This window comes from Rhineura floridana, chromosome 22 (assembly GCF_030035675.1).
Source record: "Rhineura floridana isolate rRhiFlo1 chromosome 22, rRhiFlo1.hap2, whole genome shotgun sequence".
NCBI lineage: Eukaryota > Metazoa > Chordata > Lepidosauria > Squamata > Rhineuridae > Rhineura > Rhineura floridana.
Window position 1 is genome coordinate 3,151,145 of NC_084501.1, and position 15,402 is coordinate 3,166,546.

A 15,402-nucleotide genomic window follows, 5' to 3' on the forward strand; every position below is an offset into this window, starting at 1 on the left:
GAGGGCCTTTTGGCCATAAGGTGGGTATTAATAATAATAATAATAATAATAATAATAATAATAATAATAATAATAATAATAATAATAATAATAATAATACAGGCTGTAGAATTCCACGTTTCCCAGTGCAGAATTATGAATGTGTGTTTATTCCTCATTCGGCCAAATGTCCCATCTCCACAGCCCTTGTCCACTTGCTGGACTCCCCCTCAACAGCAACTGCAGTTCCCCCCACCCCCAGTATTGTTTGCTGCTTTGAAAGGATGTCCCAGGCACCCCACTCTTAGGGCCTCGCTGCCTGCAGGCCAGTTTCACACAGCTGCTCACGCGGGCTTCAAGAGTAAACAAAAGCCCTGCCACAAAAATGCCAGGCAGGCAGCTCATGGCCTCCCCTGCTTGCAGGGAACGCCCAGCCACACTGGCTGAGATATGCTCCACAGTGTCTCTGGACAGCTCTTCAGGGAAGGAATGAAGCTCTTTGGGGTGCCATCGCCTGCATGCGGAACCTTCTGGGAATGAGTCTGCAGGTGTGATCTTTGCAGACACTCCTCCCCTAAAGAAGGTCATCCCCTTCTGCTGCTGACAATAAATCCCTTTGCTTAATAGGAATTAAACAGGTAGCTGTTGTTTGTCCTATGTCGATAAAATTGCTGTAGCTATCATGAGATATGACAAAACAACCACAAGTACTCTTAAAATACACCACTTTTAAAAATATAAATAAATCTTGAATATATCCAATAACATTTTTGTGAATCTTGTTCCACTCTGCTACTGAAATCTGAAATGCATTTTCGGCCTGCCACGCAGCTGCTAAAGACGCAGGAGTTACGCTGGGGGTGGGAATGGCAAGCTTACCGTTAAAAGCCTTAATATTTTTTTCCTTGCTCTGCTTTTTCTTGCCCCATGTTTGCAGGATATTTACTATGGGTTGTATTCAACTAAGTCAGAGTAGACCCACTGAAATGAATGAACCTAAGTTAGTCATGTCTATTGATTTCAATGGGTCTACTCTGAGTAGGTCGTTGACTATGACATACTCTTCTGTCTTTTATAGTAACTGAACGATTCTACACATTTCTGGGGCAAGCCCCTATGTCTTTTACTTTTCTTTTGTAAGAATGACAAAATACTTTTGCAAGGGCCGACTACAAAACTCTCTGATTACTACAGATTCAGCACTGGCAACATTACACCAGCCCCTTCAGGCCCAGCGCCAGCGGGTGGCCAGATCGGGCACTGGCTGAGGGCCCCGCAGCTGGGAGGCAGAAGCTCCCGCTCCGTGATCCCTGCCAGCACTGGGTCGCAGTATGCGACCGGATGGTGGTGTGGATAGCAGAGCAGGAACTCTGCTCTCCCAGCCAACATCACCCCCACATGCGCATGCAGCCAGCAGGTGATTAAATAGGCCTGGCTGTTTCACCTTGTGTGTTAGCGCGCATGCCTGCCATCCTCCAAGATGGCACATATGTGTGCTGATAAGCAAGATGAAGCAACTGGGCATATTTAAGTGCATGTGCGCAAAGGCATGTATACACATACACAGGGGGGAGGCTGGTGCCTGCCCTGAGCCTCTTGACTGAAGCCTGGTGATGAGGTCCCAGATGCCTCTGAATCTATCACAGATTAGATAGATAGATAGAAGACAGATAGGTAGAAGGTAGAAGGATAGAGGAATAGAGGGATAGAGGACCGAGGACAGATGACTACTGTCTTCAGAAGAGGACCTCCAGAACTGAAAGTCTGTCTTAGTTATGTGCCTAGCTGCAAGTGGGTTAGTACAGCCTTACCTTAAGACAGGGGCCCACAACATTCTGGGGGCCTGGGTAGGGATGGAAGGAACTGTCAATTTTGTTTATCTCAGTTTCTCATTTTTAACATCTTAAACTCAGTCCTCCACATTTCTGCAGCAGTTTGCAAATATATATGTTTTAAATCCTCATGAAAATTCTTCAGCATTTAGTGCAAATTTCTCCTAATATACACATTTTTGTATCGTTTTGACTAATGTGCACATTTTTGCAACCAATTTCTCCTAATGTACTCCATTTTTAATGTTATTTTTACTAATATGTGCACTTTCTTCAAATGTATGCATTTTTGCAAACACTGATTGGTTGGAGAATTGCACTACAAAATTCAGAAAAGTGCAAATTTTGATTCTCATATTGTTTTGGAAGTGCAAATTTGGTAACTTTGGCTTTAAATATGAAATGAATTGAATTTCTCTCCCATCCCTAGGCTTGGGACACATTTGAAAATCCAAGAAACTGTTGTGGGTACTGCAAAATACCCATTTCAGGTAAGAAAAACTGGTGATGCTCAGAAACCCTCTCCGCAAAAACAGGCAAAATACCATCACACATCCCAAAATAAATAAAAGGTCCCAAAAGCAAGCGCTCCCCCCCCAAAGGCAGTCCCTCAACATTTTTTTTAATGGAAGGGCCAGGGGGCTTTCCTTGAGCACCAAGGGAGTCTCTGAGGATGCGGTGGTCCCATGGGCACTACGCTGGGGACCCCAGCCTTAAGCTTACACTGAAAGAATTGCTGCACGGTTAAGCTCTTTCTAGATCTCATTTTCTGTATGTTTGTATGTATGTGTGTGTGTGTGTGTTTTAATTTAAATACAGATAAAGACACCACAAAAATTGCTCACCACAAACCCGTCGTCTTTGTTGGCCACAAGTGTCATTCCAAAATGCATGTTTTTGATTTGCCTGGAGTTGTTCCGAAGGGCCACGTCACCTAAATGTCAGTTCACAATGGGGGTGGGGGGAGAGAAAAGGGGAAGCAGAAGGAGGGGAGGGGCACAAACATGTGAGCCTTGACAGTACATAGTTGGGGCTGGGTTTAGGGGTGAGGCTGCCCCGCAAATTAAAACCATCCTTACTGATTATTATTATTAGTAGTAGTTGTAGTTGTAGTAGTACACTTGTATACCTCCCCATAGCCAAAGCTCTCTGGGAGGTTTACAACATAAAAATCAGTAAACAATATACAATATACAGTTCATATTTGGTACAATTGCTATTAAAAAGAAAAAACAATACATCACATTTTAAATAAACATAACTAAAAAATAAATCTCAACAATGTACATAACATAATAACAGAATAAACAAAACAAACCGAATATAACAGTTATAAAAATATCTAAAAATATTCTCCAATGTCCCATTGTGCTTCTCCCCACCTAACCCCATCTTCTGTGACCAATAGCACTATAAACATTTCTTCCATTGTCTTCTTTCTCCAAGACAACCCCAAGATGACTCCAAGTGCGACGCAAAAAAAATACTGATGTATTTTATGTAGACATCTGAATGTTTAAACCTGCCTCCCCCACCCCCAAACCCCCATGGATTCTGTTCCTGCAAGTTGCAGGGTCATGCCTGGTTTTGTAAGGATGATAAAAATCACAGAAGGGACCAACAGACTATCGGGCCTCTCTCCCAATTACAGGAGTCCAGAGGGCGTCTCTTATTTTTTGTGGAGCCCCCCTTAACTACTGTTTATAGAAGGCTTAAACGGGAGGGCACCTTCCTCTCCACCTCTGGGATGATGACAGTGATGATGATGAATGAATGAATGAATGAACTGAATTTATATCCCACCTTTCCTCTCAGTAGGAGCCCAGGGCAGCAAACAAAAACACTAAAAACACTCTAAAATATATTGAAACAAAACATCTTTATAAACATGTTAAAACAAAACATCTTTTCAAAGCACTTTTATCTACACAATTGAACATGGAGGCCAAGGTTTATAAAACAGATTCTGGAGCATCAATAGACTATAAAGACTGCCTTAGGCTCGCTGCAAGGGCACTCCCAGTCAGTTCTAGGGCACAATAAAAAGCGGTCTCTCTCCATTTCTCAATTTTCCAGTCTGTTCAGTTTGCAATTAAAACAAAAACTCCTCATGAAAATTGATGAGTATTTTAATGCTAATTCCTTCTCCTAATATTCTCATTTTTATCCTAATACTGTATACACATTTTTGCATGCAGTTTTGCCTAATATACATGTTTTAGCAAGCAATTTGGCTGAATATAATGCATTTTTCGAATGTTATTTTCATTAATATATGCATTTCAACGCACACTTCATCTTAGTATGTGCATTCTTGTGTGCATTACCTGGCTGCAGAACTGCATTTCAAAATTTGGAGAAGTGTGAATTTCAAAGGACGGCTGCATCTCAGTTCTTGTGTTGTTTTAGGAAATGTAAATTCAGTGGGTTCATTTTTAAATGTGAACTGAATCAAATTTCTCCTTGAACCCTAGTGACAGTGTTAACCATTCAAGCTCTAAATCATGGATGGAAAACCTGTGGCCCTCCAAAGATGTTGTTGGACTCCAACGCCCATCAGCACCAGACAGTATGGCCAGGACCAGCACCAGCCCACCAAGGGTCCTCGGGCACACCCCTCAGTGGGCCCCCACCTCCCCGTGTACACACACACACACACACTCACTAGGAATGTGCTAGAATTCCACCCAATTCGGATTTGGAACAGAACTTTCCATTACTTCACTTCAAAATATCAATATTTTAAAGGCAATATCAATATTTCCTTCAAAATATCAATATTACTATCGATATTTTTTCTGAGCAAAAAAACCCACAGATGGGTAAAAGCAGTGACTAGCAATAAAGAACAAACTCGAATCAATTTCAGCTTGTAAGGTTGACGGAATGCTTTCAAACTGGCCAACAGCACTTCAATATGCCTGGTCATGCAATCCCATGCATCAATGTGCATGCCTACCATCACCCAAGTTGGTGGAAGAGGCATTTTGATGTCCCCACCATCATCATGGGTGATGACAGATGTGTGCACTGATGCACTGACGAGCATATTTAAGCATGCACTGGCTGCACTCACATGCAGGGGTGATTCCAGCTGAGAGAGTGGAGCTCCAGCTCTGCAATCCACACCATCGTCTGGTTGCAGCCCGTGACCCAATGCTGGTGGGGATCGTGCAGCAGGAGCGCTACCCTCCCAGCCCCAGCCGCAGGGGCCCTCAGCCAGTGCCTGACCTGGCGACCTGCTGGCACTGGGCCTGAGTATGGCCAATGGCCAGGGATAATGGCAGCTGGAATCCAGCAACCTCTGGAGCACCCCCACAAGTTCCCCACGGCTGCCCTGAAGGACTTATGGAGAGCCTTTATGTATCAGGCCAAAGGCCTTCTAATTCAGCATCCTGTCACCCACAGTGGCCAACCACATGCCCCAATGGGAAGCCCACAAGCTGGACAGGAGGGCAACTGTTATTCAGAGGTAGACTGCCTCTGGATGCAGAAGTTCCAAACAGTGATCTCATTACCTACCAATGTTGACTTTGGCGCATGTGGAATTATTTTTCTCTCCCACAATGCACTTGTAAACGTCACCTTTTCGGTCATCCGCTGTCCCGTCCCAAGGCGCTCCCACCAGCATCCTGTTGGGCAATGCATTATGAAGTCATAGTTAGAGTAAACCACACCAATATTTTCACATTATTTTCCAGAATATATTATTTATTTATTTATTATTTCAATTTCACCAAAAGGTCCCAGAACAGATAACTATATAAAACACATTAAAAACCGTTTTAAACAAAATACAATCACAACTAGAGAAGGTCCTAAAAACACATATCTTAAGTATCAAAGATGAGGGTGTCTTCAGCATATGATGAAAACTGTATAACAAAGGTACCACCAGACACACCTGTGCGGGGAAGGGATTCCACAGCTTAGGGGCTGCCACAGAGAAGGCCCTCTCCCAGGCCACGATCCTCCAAACTTCTGATGGCCGTGGAACTATCAAAAGGGCCCCTCTGCTGATCTTTACATCTGAGAGGGTCTGTAGGGAAGGAGGTTTGGGGCCTAAGCAATTTAGGGTTTTAAACACTAGCGTAAGCACCTTGAATTGGGCCCAGAAACAAACTGGCAACCAATCCAGTTGTTTTAAAACAGGGGTTATACGAGTTCTAATTGGAGAATGGCCACTGCATTTTGGACCAATTAACGTTTCTGAGTCACCTTCAAAGGCAGCTCCACATAGAGCGCATTGTAATAATCCAGTCTGGAAGTTACCAGAGCATGGAGTACAGTGGCCAACTCGTTTCTATCCAAAAGAGGCCTTAGCTGGGGAACCAACTGGAGGTGGAAATAGGCACTACTAGCTACTGAGGCCACTTGAGCCTCCAGTGACAAGGTTGGATACTGGAGCACACCCAGGTTACAGACTCGCTCCTTCCAAGGGAGTACAACCCCACCCAGGACAGGTTGTCTCCTACCTCCCAAACTTGAGAATGCATAACACCTCTGCCTTGTCAGGGTTCATCTTCAGTTTATTGGCCCACTTCCAGCCCATCACCTCAAGGCACCGGTTTAACATCTGAACCACCTCTCCTGATTCAGATGGAACAGAGAGATATAGCTGGGTGTCATCCACATCACTCCAAATCTCCTGACGACAGTTCCCAGCTGCTTCGTATAGATGTTAAATAGCATGGGGGACAAGATGGAACCCTGCGGAACATCACAGGACAGCTCCTATGGTGCCAAACAGTAGCCTCCCATAGCTACTTTTTGGAAACAGCTCTGGAGGTACGAGTGGAACCACTGAAGCACAGTGCCCCAGCCACACTTCCCAGAGAGGCTCCAGAAGGATACCGTGGTCAACAATATCAAAAGCCGCTGAGAGATCGAGAAGCAGAGTTGCACTCCCCCTCTCTCTCTCCCCAGCAGATGTCCAGGGAGATGCTGAAGCCAGACTGGAATGGATCGAAGTAATCAGTTTCCTCCAAGCGTGCTTGAAGCTGGACTGCCACCACCCTCTCAAGGACCTTGCCCTAAAAGAGGAAATTGGCCACTGGGTGACAGTTGGGTCCAGGGAGATCTCCTTAAGGTGGGGACATACCACTGCCTCCTTCAAGGTGGATGGTGCCTCACCCTTCTCCAGTAAAGCACTGATCACTCCCTGAACCCACCCAGTCAACCCCCTACAGCTAGCTCTAAGAGAATCAAGGGGGCAGGTGGTTGGCCATACTTCTTCAAACAGCTTGTCCACATCCTCATAAAATATATTTTATTCTTATATTTATATCTTAGAGAGAAAGCTTGGTCCTGCCCCAAAAGGACCTGGACACAGAATTAGGAGCTGTGGGTTCAAGTCACTGACTCGCTCTTGATCAAGAATAATGCTAACTTTTTTTTCTGCCAAAGCACCAGCCCTTTTGATGGCTATAAAAACACTAGGAGTTTCCCTGCTGATTGCACCTCATGCAGCTCTTCTTCCTGAGGTGCAGGGCCTGCCCCAGAAAAGGGGGGAAGGAGGCGTCAGCCCTACTGAGCAAATCACCATCCCCCTCAGCTTCAGCATCATATCTGGAAAGAGGGAAGTACGGTGAACATAATGTGCTACCTTACTGGGTTGTTGTGAGTGGAAATTACATATTGTAAAAAACAAGTAGTTTGCAATTTTTAAAAAGCCGCTGTATCACCTATAATTACTGAAAGCAAGATAATGAACTGTGAAATTTGACAGGGCAGGGCTGGCTGGATGTTTGTGCAGGAGAGAGAAGGGAGGCGAAAGGGAAAGCCTCCCTCCCTCTTGCATCCCCTTCCTTCTTTCATTCCTCCTTTCCCCCACTCCATCCCCTTCCCAGTGGGTCCCCTACACCAGGGGCTCCCAAACTGTTGTCTGTGGACCACCAGTGGTCCGTGAGCTTTATTCAGATTGCCGACGGTGTATCTGTGGATCTGTGGTTGAAGACAGGAGACGGCACATCCATCACATTAAATATTTTTATCGATGATTAATTGTGTGTGTGGTATTTCTTATATATTGTATTTCATTGTATTACAATTTGAATTCCATAGAATCCATTATATTCCATTAATGATCAAACAGCATCTACTGTGGCACATTACGACTGCTACAACAGGCAGAGAAATAAATTAAGTGGTCTGCCAAGACCTTCAGTAAATTCGAGTGATCCATGGGGGAAACGGTTTAGGAACCACTCCCCTGCCCTCTTCTCAGTCTGAGCACCTCCTTTCCTCACTCAATACTTCTGAAAACAGCAGGGGAAAGGAGAAGGGGACAGATCCAATAGGTTGCTGGGTGTGCACCACTACCACCACCACCAACCGCTGGTTGTTAAGGGTGCTGAGAGTTGTTAGGAGACCTCCTATTCCCCTCACAGAGGTACACTTCCCAGGGAAGGGGGCTTGACTGTCAAACCATGCTGGGAATCGGGGCCTCCTTACAACTCTCAGTCCAGAGGCCTCATAATGCCAGCCAATAGTGCATTATTAGAAGAGGGTTTGGTGGCATGAAATCACACTCCAGGAAATGTTGCCAACCTTTCAAGTGGATCCTGCAGCTGTGCTTTTAACAGCAACAGTGTGGATATCAGCAGGTGTTGTTTTGTTTTTAAGATGTTTTGTTTTTGATATGTTCTATATTTTTTTTAATATGTTTTATAGAATTTTTAGTGTTCTGCCATTTGTTTGCTGCCCTGGGCTTCTTCCGGGAGGAAGGGCAGGATAATCATCATCATCATCATCATCATCATCATCTCCAAGCCGAGAAAAGTTCTGCACCTCAGGAGCAAGCCACACTGTCCCGCCCTGCCCCTGATCAGTTGGCATCTCTAAACCTTGTTAGCCTACTACACTGAATCCAAGAGCCCAGGGCTCCCTGACAATCCCATCTCCATCAATAAATCCATTACACATCCTCTTTCCTCCACCACCCCCAGCATCATTTCAAGTCATAGTCGCCAGACATATGGTGAACTCATTCACCAGGACAGGTTCCACGAGGCTCTGAGCCATCATGGGAGAGCAGCCTAAACCTCTGCTCCAAACACCCACCAGCACCAACTGGGGCTGCATGTTATGTCCCTTAACGAGTGCCTCTATTTGTGTTTCCTGGATCCACATGATCTTTGGACCCAGTTCCCTGCCTGTCCCAGGTTCCCCCCAACAGAACATTAGGATATCTGGCATGCTGAATTTCTTTGCCATCTGTGAATTATTCTCAAGGACACGAGTGCTGCCAGTAGTTCCCTTTTGTTCTCTTGTTTGGCTTTTTTCACAATCCAGTCGGGGGAAATCTAAGATACAGCTCAGATTTCCCCTTTTTTTCAGCCATGAAGGACTGACGTCTGGAAGCCAGAGACGGCAGTGGCTGCCCCAAAGAAAGAGGAAAGAGCAGCCATGCATCAGGGTGCTAGTTTTGGACCTGCATTTAGGCCTCTGACTGAAGGACAGACAGAATAATAGAATCATAGAACAGTAGAACTGGAAGGGGCCACACAGGAATCCAACGGAGGCCACATTCACACCGGACATTTATTCCACTATTATTTCACTTTAAAAAGTCATGGCTTCCCCCAAAGGATCCTGGGAAGGGTAGTTTGTGAAGGGTGTCGAGAGCTGTTAGGAGACTCCTATTTTCCTCACAGAACTACAACTATCAGATTGGTTTACAAACAATCATTCTTCCCAGAGAACTCTGAAAATTGTAGCTCTATGAGGAGAATATGAGTCTCTTAACAACACTCAGCACCTTTCATAAAGTTCCCTTCCCATGATTCTTTGGGGGAAGCTGTCCAGCTGTCTCTTGAATGCCTCCAGGGTTGGAGAGCTCAGTACCTACCTAGGGAATCGGTTCCATTTTGAGGTACCACAACCTGTCAGGAAGCCATCACCTACTTAGTTTCTTATACTTGGATCCTTAACCTTAAGACCAAACCTTCACCGCAACAGAAGTCCCCCTGACCCACCCAGGGAAAGCATCCAGGCATCTAGGAACCATGGGCAAGGAGGAAGGACTGCTTTAAAGTGTCCCCTAGCAGCCATTTGTCCACTCAAGATTGTTCTCCCCATACCGTGTGTTTGTGTGTGGACTGTGGAGTGGGGGAGATACAGATGTCCACAACTTTTCCCATGGAGGGAGAAAAGCAGAGGAGAAGACTGTCTTCTTCCACATCACTACTGTCTAATTCTAGCACAGTGTTCTTCAACCTTGGGTCCCCAGATGTTGTCGGATTACAACTCCCATCAACCCCATCCAGCTTAGCCAATGGCCAAGGATGATGGGAGTTGTAGTCCAACACCATCTGGGGACCCAAGGTTGAAGAACAATGTTCTTGTCTGTGTCACTTATACATTATTCTGCTCTGTTTCCTCATTAATCTGTAAATTAATTAAAAAACCCTCTCCAAATAATATTCAGAAAAGGCTCATTTTCACACAACAGGTATTTAGATGTGCATTTTTGCTCAAAATACATATTTAAAAGTATATTTTCACTCAAGACGTTTAAAGGCATATTGTAGCTCAGAATACATATTTCAAGATGTGTTTTTGCTCAAAGCACAAATTTAAAGACACATTTTAGCTCAAAATATGTAGTTAAGCATGTAGTTATGCATTTTCTCTCAAAATGCATATTTACAATTATATTTTCTCTCAAAATATTATTTCAAGGCATATTTCTGATAAGTTGAACCGCTGAGAATCATGTCATCATGCAAAATCTACTGGATTCCTAATTTCTCATCTACACAAAGTCCTCAAGCATCCCTAGGATGGGGGAGGGGGCAATTGTGAGTGGGAAAAAAACCATTTCAGGGGAAAAGCAGCCTTCCTCCCACCCCCAAGCTCTTGGGCAATGAAACCCACCATCGTCGGGAGAAGGTTATGGCTGTGGAGGGCTTTCCTTCCCAGCAAGAGGTAGGAAGGGAAGAATCTGACAATTTCGGGTGCTCTCACTTTCTAGTGTGTTCAACTTTAAGTTCAGCTGGCCACATTTCTGCCTCAGTTTGCAATTTTTTAAAAGAGGAAGGTCCTCACAAAGCTGCATTAGCGTGCTGCAGAGTTGGTGCACACTTGCCCTAACATGCACATTTTTGCAAGCAATTTAACCATCAGCTGCAGTGATACTGAGGAGGCAGGCAAGGCTGTCCTTCCCTCCTTCTAGTGTTGGGGGGAAATTTGATTCAGATTGCGTTGAAAACTGAATCTATCAAATTTGTACTTTGTGAAACAGTATGGGAACCGAAATACAACCATCCTTTGAAATTCACACATCCGAATTTTGCAATGCAGATCTCCAACCAAACAATGTTTACAAAAATGCATATAGTAGGGGGAAATGTGCATAAAATGAATATGTTAATGGAAATAACATACAAACATGCATTCTGTTAGGAGAAATTGCTTGCAAAAATGTGTACATTAGTCAAATCTGCATACAAGCGTGTTTATTAGGAGAAATTCACATCAAAATGCTGAAATTTTTTCATGAGGATTTTTAAAATAAAATATTTGTAAATCACTGCAGAAATGTGGAGAACAGAGGCGCATCTGGCACCTTCAGTTCAGTTTTGGGTGAATGCTGGAGGCGCACCTCATTACCCTGCCCTTTGACACCTGAGATGTATATTTTTAGCACCCACCCTATTTTGTGATTTCAGGTTGTTTTAAATTGTTTTTAATGCTGTATTCTAAAATTGTTGTAACCCACTCTTGGACCTTTTGTTGTTGTTGTTGTTAATATTGTTATTATTATTATTATTAATTATAATAATAATATGGAGCTGGGCAAGATGGTGGCAGCATGAAGGGTTCCTGCGGGGTTCCTGCGAGGTTGCAAGAAGACAGTGGAGAGAGCGCACTGGGCAAGCTGCTGGTGCTTTATTTTGAACACCTTTGCCTCTCGGGACCTGTGCAGAGCAGAGTTACCGGCAGAGATGCAGTTGTGCCACTTCTATTTTCCACAAGCTCCGGAGCTATTGAATACCGCCCACTCATCTCTGCTGCCAATATGAGCTCTGGCGCAGGGGTATGCCCCACGGGCAGATCCACCTATGCCGAGCAGGCCTCCACCCTTCCCTTTCAAAGCCCGTTGTTTCCATCTCTCCCGTGGGCAGACCGCCCACACCAAGCAGGCTTCTACTTCGTTCCTCTCCTTTCTTTCTGAGCCCGTCATTTCCACCTTTGCAACGACCTACAAGAGCCGGAACGTCGACCGCTTCATCCCCGTGATCAAGTAGAAGTACTGCTTACCGTGGACACCGTCTATGTTGGCAAAAAGCTGGACCGCTCCTATGCCTTTTCCTGTATTAGGACTGGCAGATGCAGGACCAGGAAGACACCTCAGTGGTATCATGTTTTGATAGTAGACATACTGATGTAAGAACTAGTAGACATTGTCTAATTGTTAGGAATTTATTAGGAAAGTGTTAGGAAAGTGTGATTTGTTATTGTATTTTCATTGAAAGTTGTTATTGTTGCTTTTTAATAATGTTATTACCTTGTTATTTAATTTTTGTAAATTGTACTGTTTTTATTTATATGTATTTCTATATTTGTGTTTATTTTTTGTAAGCTGCCTTGAGGGCCTTTTGGCGAAAAGGCGGGATAGAAATAAACCACCACCACCACAATAATAATAATAATAAAAAGAAGGGAAAATTAGAAACTGAGAGAACCAAATAGCCTTCCATCCCTACTGCCTTCTTTTATATGCACAGAACTCATGTGCTGCACCTCCTATTCGTGCTGGGAAAGAAAGCACCTCACACAGCCGCAATAGCCTTCTGTCCTTAGCAAGCGGCTGTGCTTTACTTCCCAAGGGAGGAGGCGGCAGCAGTAGCAGCCCAAGGGCCACATCCCCTCATAGGGAACCACCCGGGGGCCATATGGATGGCAAATGTGGACGGAGCAAAAGATGAGAATCCAAGCATACAAAAGTCAGGGATTTCTACACACACTTCTCTCCATCCTCCTCCCAGGCAAGCAAGGGACGTTATCGCAATTCAAGGACACGTTCCGCACAGGCCCAAGCACTCGAGGTGGGCGTGGCCTGGAGAGAGGAGTGCTGGCCTCCGGAGGGGAGGGGCCTAGTGAGAATCCTGGGGGCTGGATAAAGAGGTTTGGAGGGCCACATTCGACCCTCCCTGGGCCTGAGGCTCCACAGTGATATTGAAAAGTATGATCAAAGCATCTCCATAGGACTTCGAGTCTCTTTCAGAAGTTGACTTGAACATGCTGCACAGCCTTGCCCCTGCCGCCAGAAAAGCACAACAGCCATGGGCCTGTTGTCAGCTGTGTGTTCGGTGGCCAGATGAGAGGGGTTCTACACACATACAGATATGAATATGCAAAGTTTCTCTGCACACAGAGGGATCCTCCTGGGCCAATCAGGGATCCCCTCGTGTGGACGAGTTCTGCATGTGCATATTCTGTAGGCATGTAAGGCCTTTTCACATGTCTACCAAACGTGGGGCCAGCACAGCAGAGCAGCACAACTCCACAATCCCCTCATGAATTTTTCAGCCTGTAACCCCCCCTTCTGTTTTGGCCCTCAAAGTGCTAATTTTCCTCCCTCTTTTGGAGAAGTATAACCCCTCAGGACCCCCCCTCTAAAAACATTTACAGACAGGGCCAGCCCCAAGACATTTTATCGCCTTGGTGGAGCAGGAAATCCTCCACCCACCGCCGATCAAAGTACACAGTGTCAAAGGCTGCCCAAAGTATTTTGACATCTGAGGGGAGGAAAGACCCCATAAGCACCCCTCACCCTCCCTGGTGGTAGTAAAAATGCCACACTTTATATTTAAAAAGTAAAGAGCCAGCCATTAGCTGCCCTTTCATGACACTGAAAATCAGCTGCCTGAGTCGGCCAGCTCACGCTGCCTAATGGTAGGTCTAGCCTCATTCACAGACTTCCTTCAGTTTTCTGGACAACTGATCAATTATCCTGGAGAGTCAGATGCAGTGGTATGAAGCTTACACCGACATGTACGTTTTGGCGATAATCTATTAATGAGAGGGGAAAGTTCATATTCATTTGAGAGCTCACAAAATTTAACCAGCCTGGACTTACCACTTCTTTCCCTGAGCTGTGTACTGGAGGACTTTGTAGCCAAACTGGGCCTCCTGTGGGCCGCGGAAAATCTGAGGTCTTTTCACATCAATGTTAAATGGGGTGCCAAACCCTTGAAAGACAAGAGAGAACAAGGGAGAGAAATTGAGAGCATTTTAAAAAATATATTTTTATTACTTATGTTACTGTCTTTTAACTTGATATGTGGATTTTATTTATTTTTATTGTGAAATGCTTTGCACACACAAATGAAATGGCAGGATATAAACATATTAAACATGATTAAATAAATAAATGGCACAGGTATTTCCCCCATGCTATTTTTACACTGATTTTGTACTGGTGGTGCTGGTTTTATGATGATTTTATATTGGTTGCATTTGTACTGTTGTAAGGTATGTTTTGCTATTTATTTATATTGGGGTATTTTAAACTTTATGATTTTGCAAACTGCCCAAAGGACTTTTTGTTGTAAATGGCTTAATAAAAGCAATTATATATATAATATTGTTGATCACCGTCATCATCATCTTTATCTCAGGGACACTAGTGCAGAGGCAAATTCAGAAGTGCAGGGTCCCTTCATGATTGTCACAGCCGTGCCCCTTCACAGCCACGCCCCCTTCTAAAATTATAGAATAATCTGGCCAGGTTTGAATGCTGCTTTCTGCTTCTCTATCACTATTACTATTTGACTGCCTTTTCTCACTACTAGGGATATTGCTTGAAATATGGGGGCCCTGCTGGGACCTGGCTCCTAAAAATGTAAGGGGTCTAAGACCCCCTGAGACCCTGGACAACTACAGCACTGGGGTTTGCAGACCTCAGGTTGGTGTTTCCAAAGAATGAAGATCACTGGTGGAGATGGTGGTGTCTTTGTTATATATGGTTTAATTACACATATGTACAAGCTGAGAATAAGATGGAAGAGCCCACAGCAATTAACACTCCAACTGGTCCCTCATTATGTTTCCGGGGTGGGGTGGGCTCCCCAACGTCATAGCAGTGGATTCTCACAGTGAGCAGAATTTGTGTCTTCCCAGGTTAGACCTAGCTATTCTTCTCTCACATTCACTCCCAGTTTGGGATGGGGGGGGTAAGAGAGAGAGAGAGCTGACAGCCGAGGAGCCCTGATTCCCAAAGAGCTCTGTCCTTCCAGAACTGCCTTGAGGACTCTGCCAGGGCCATCAAGGTAATCTCTAGCACTTCTGCCCATTAAACCTCTCCATCCTGACCAAACCTCAGTCTTACAACCAAGAACCACAGGGCTGTAGATGACCCATCAGATGACATCTGGACCAACCCCCCAATCATAAAAAACAAGTTAGCTAGCACAAACTCAACAAATTGGGGAGTGGCTGAGTGGACATAACTCACTGGTAGAAAGCATGCACAGCCTCAGGATAAATCCCTGGAAGCATCTTCAGTTCAATGGATCAGCAAAAGTGGGAAAGGGTTTTTCACCTGGATGTTGGAGAGCTGTTGCTAGGCAGAGAAAATGGGGCT

At 44.7% G+C, this 15,402-nt stretch overlaps 1 protein-coding gene across 2 annotated transcripts in view; it reads right to left on the reverse strand.

Moving 5' to 3' along the window:
• ITGA10 (integrin subunit alpha 10) overlaps nt 1–15,402 on the reverse strand; it is a 92,134-nt gene that overhangs the window by 70,550 nt on the left and 6,182 nt on the right. Inside the window, exons 2-4 of one of the 2 annotated variants that reach the window (XM_061606891.1) lie at nt 13,897–14,008; nt 5,334–5,443; nt 2,657–2,745 (exon numbers count right to left, since the gene is read on the reverse strand). In XM_061606891.1, coding sequence (XP_061462875.1) covers nt 2,657–2,745; nt 5,334–5,442 — 198 coding nt within the window. In that variant the 5' untranslated portion in view covers nt 5,443; nt 13,897–14,008. The remainder of the gene's footprint in view (nt 1–2,656; nt 2,746–5,333; nt 5,444–13,896; nt 14,009–15,402) is intronic. The other variant, XM_061606892.1, reaches the window with a different exon arrangement.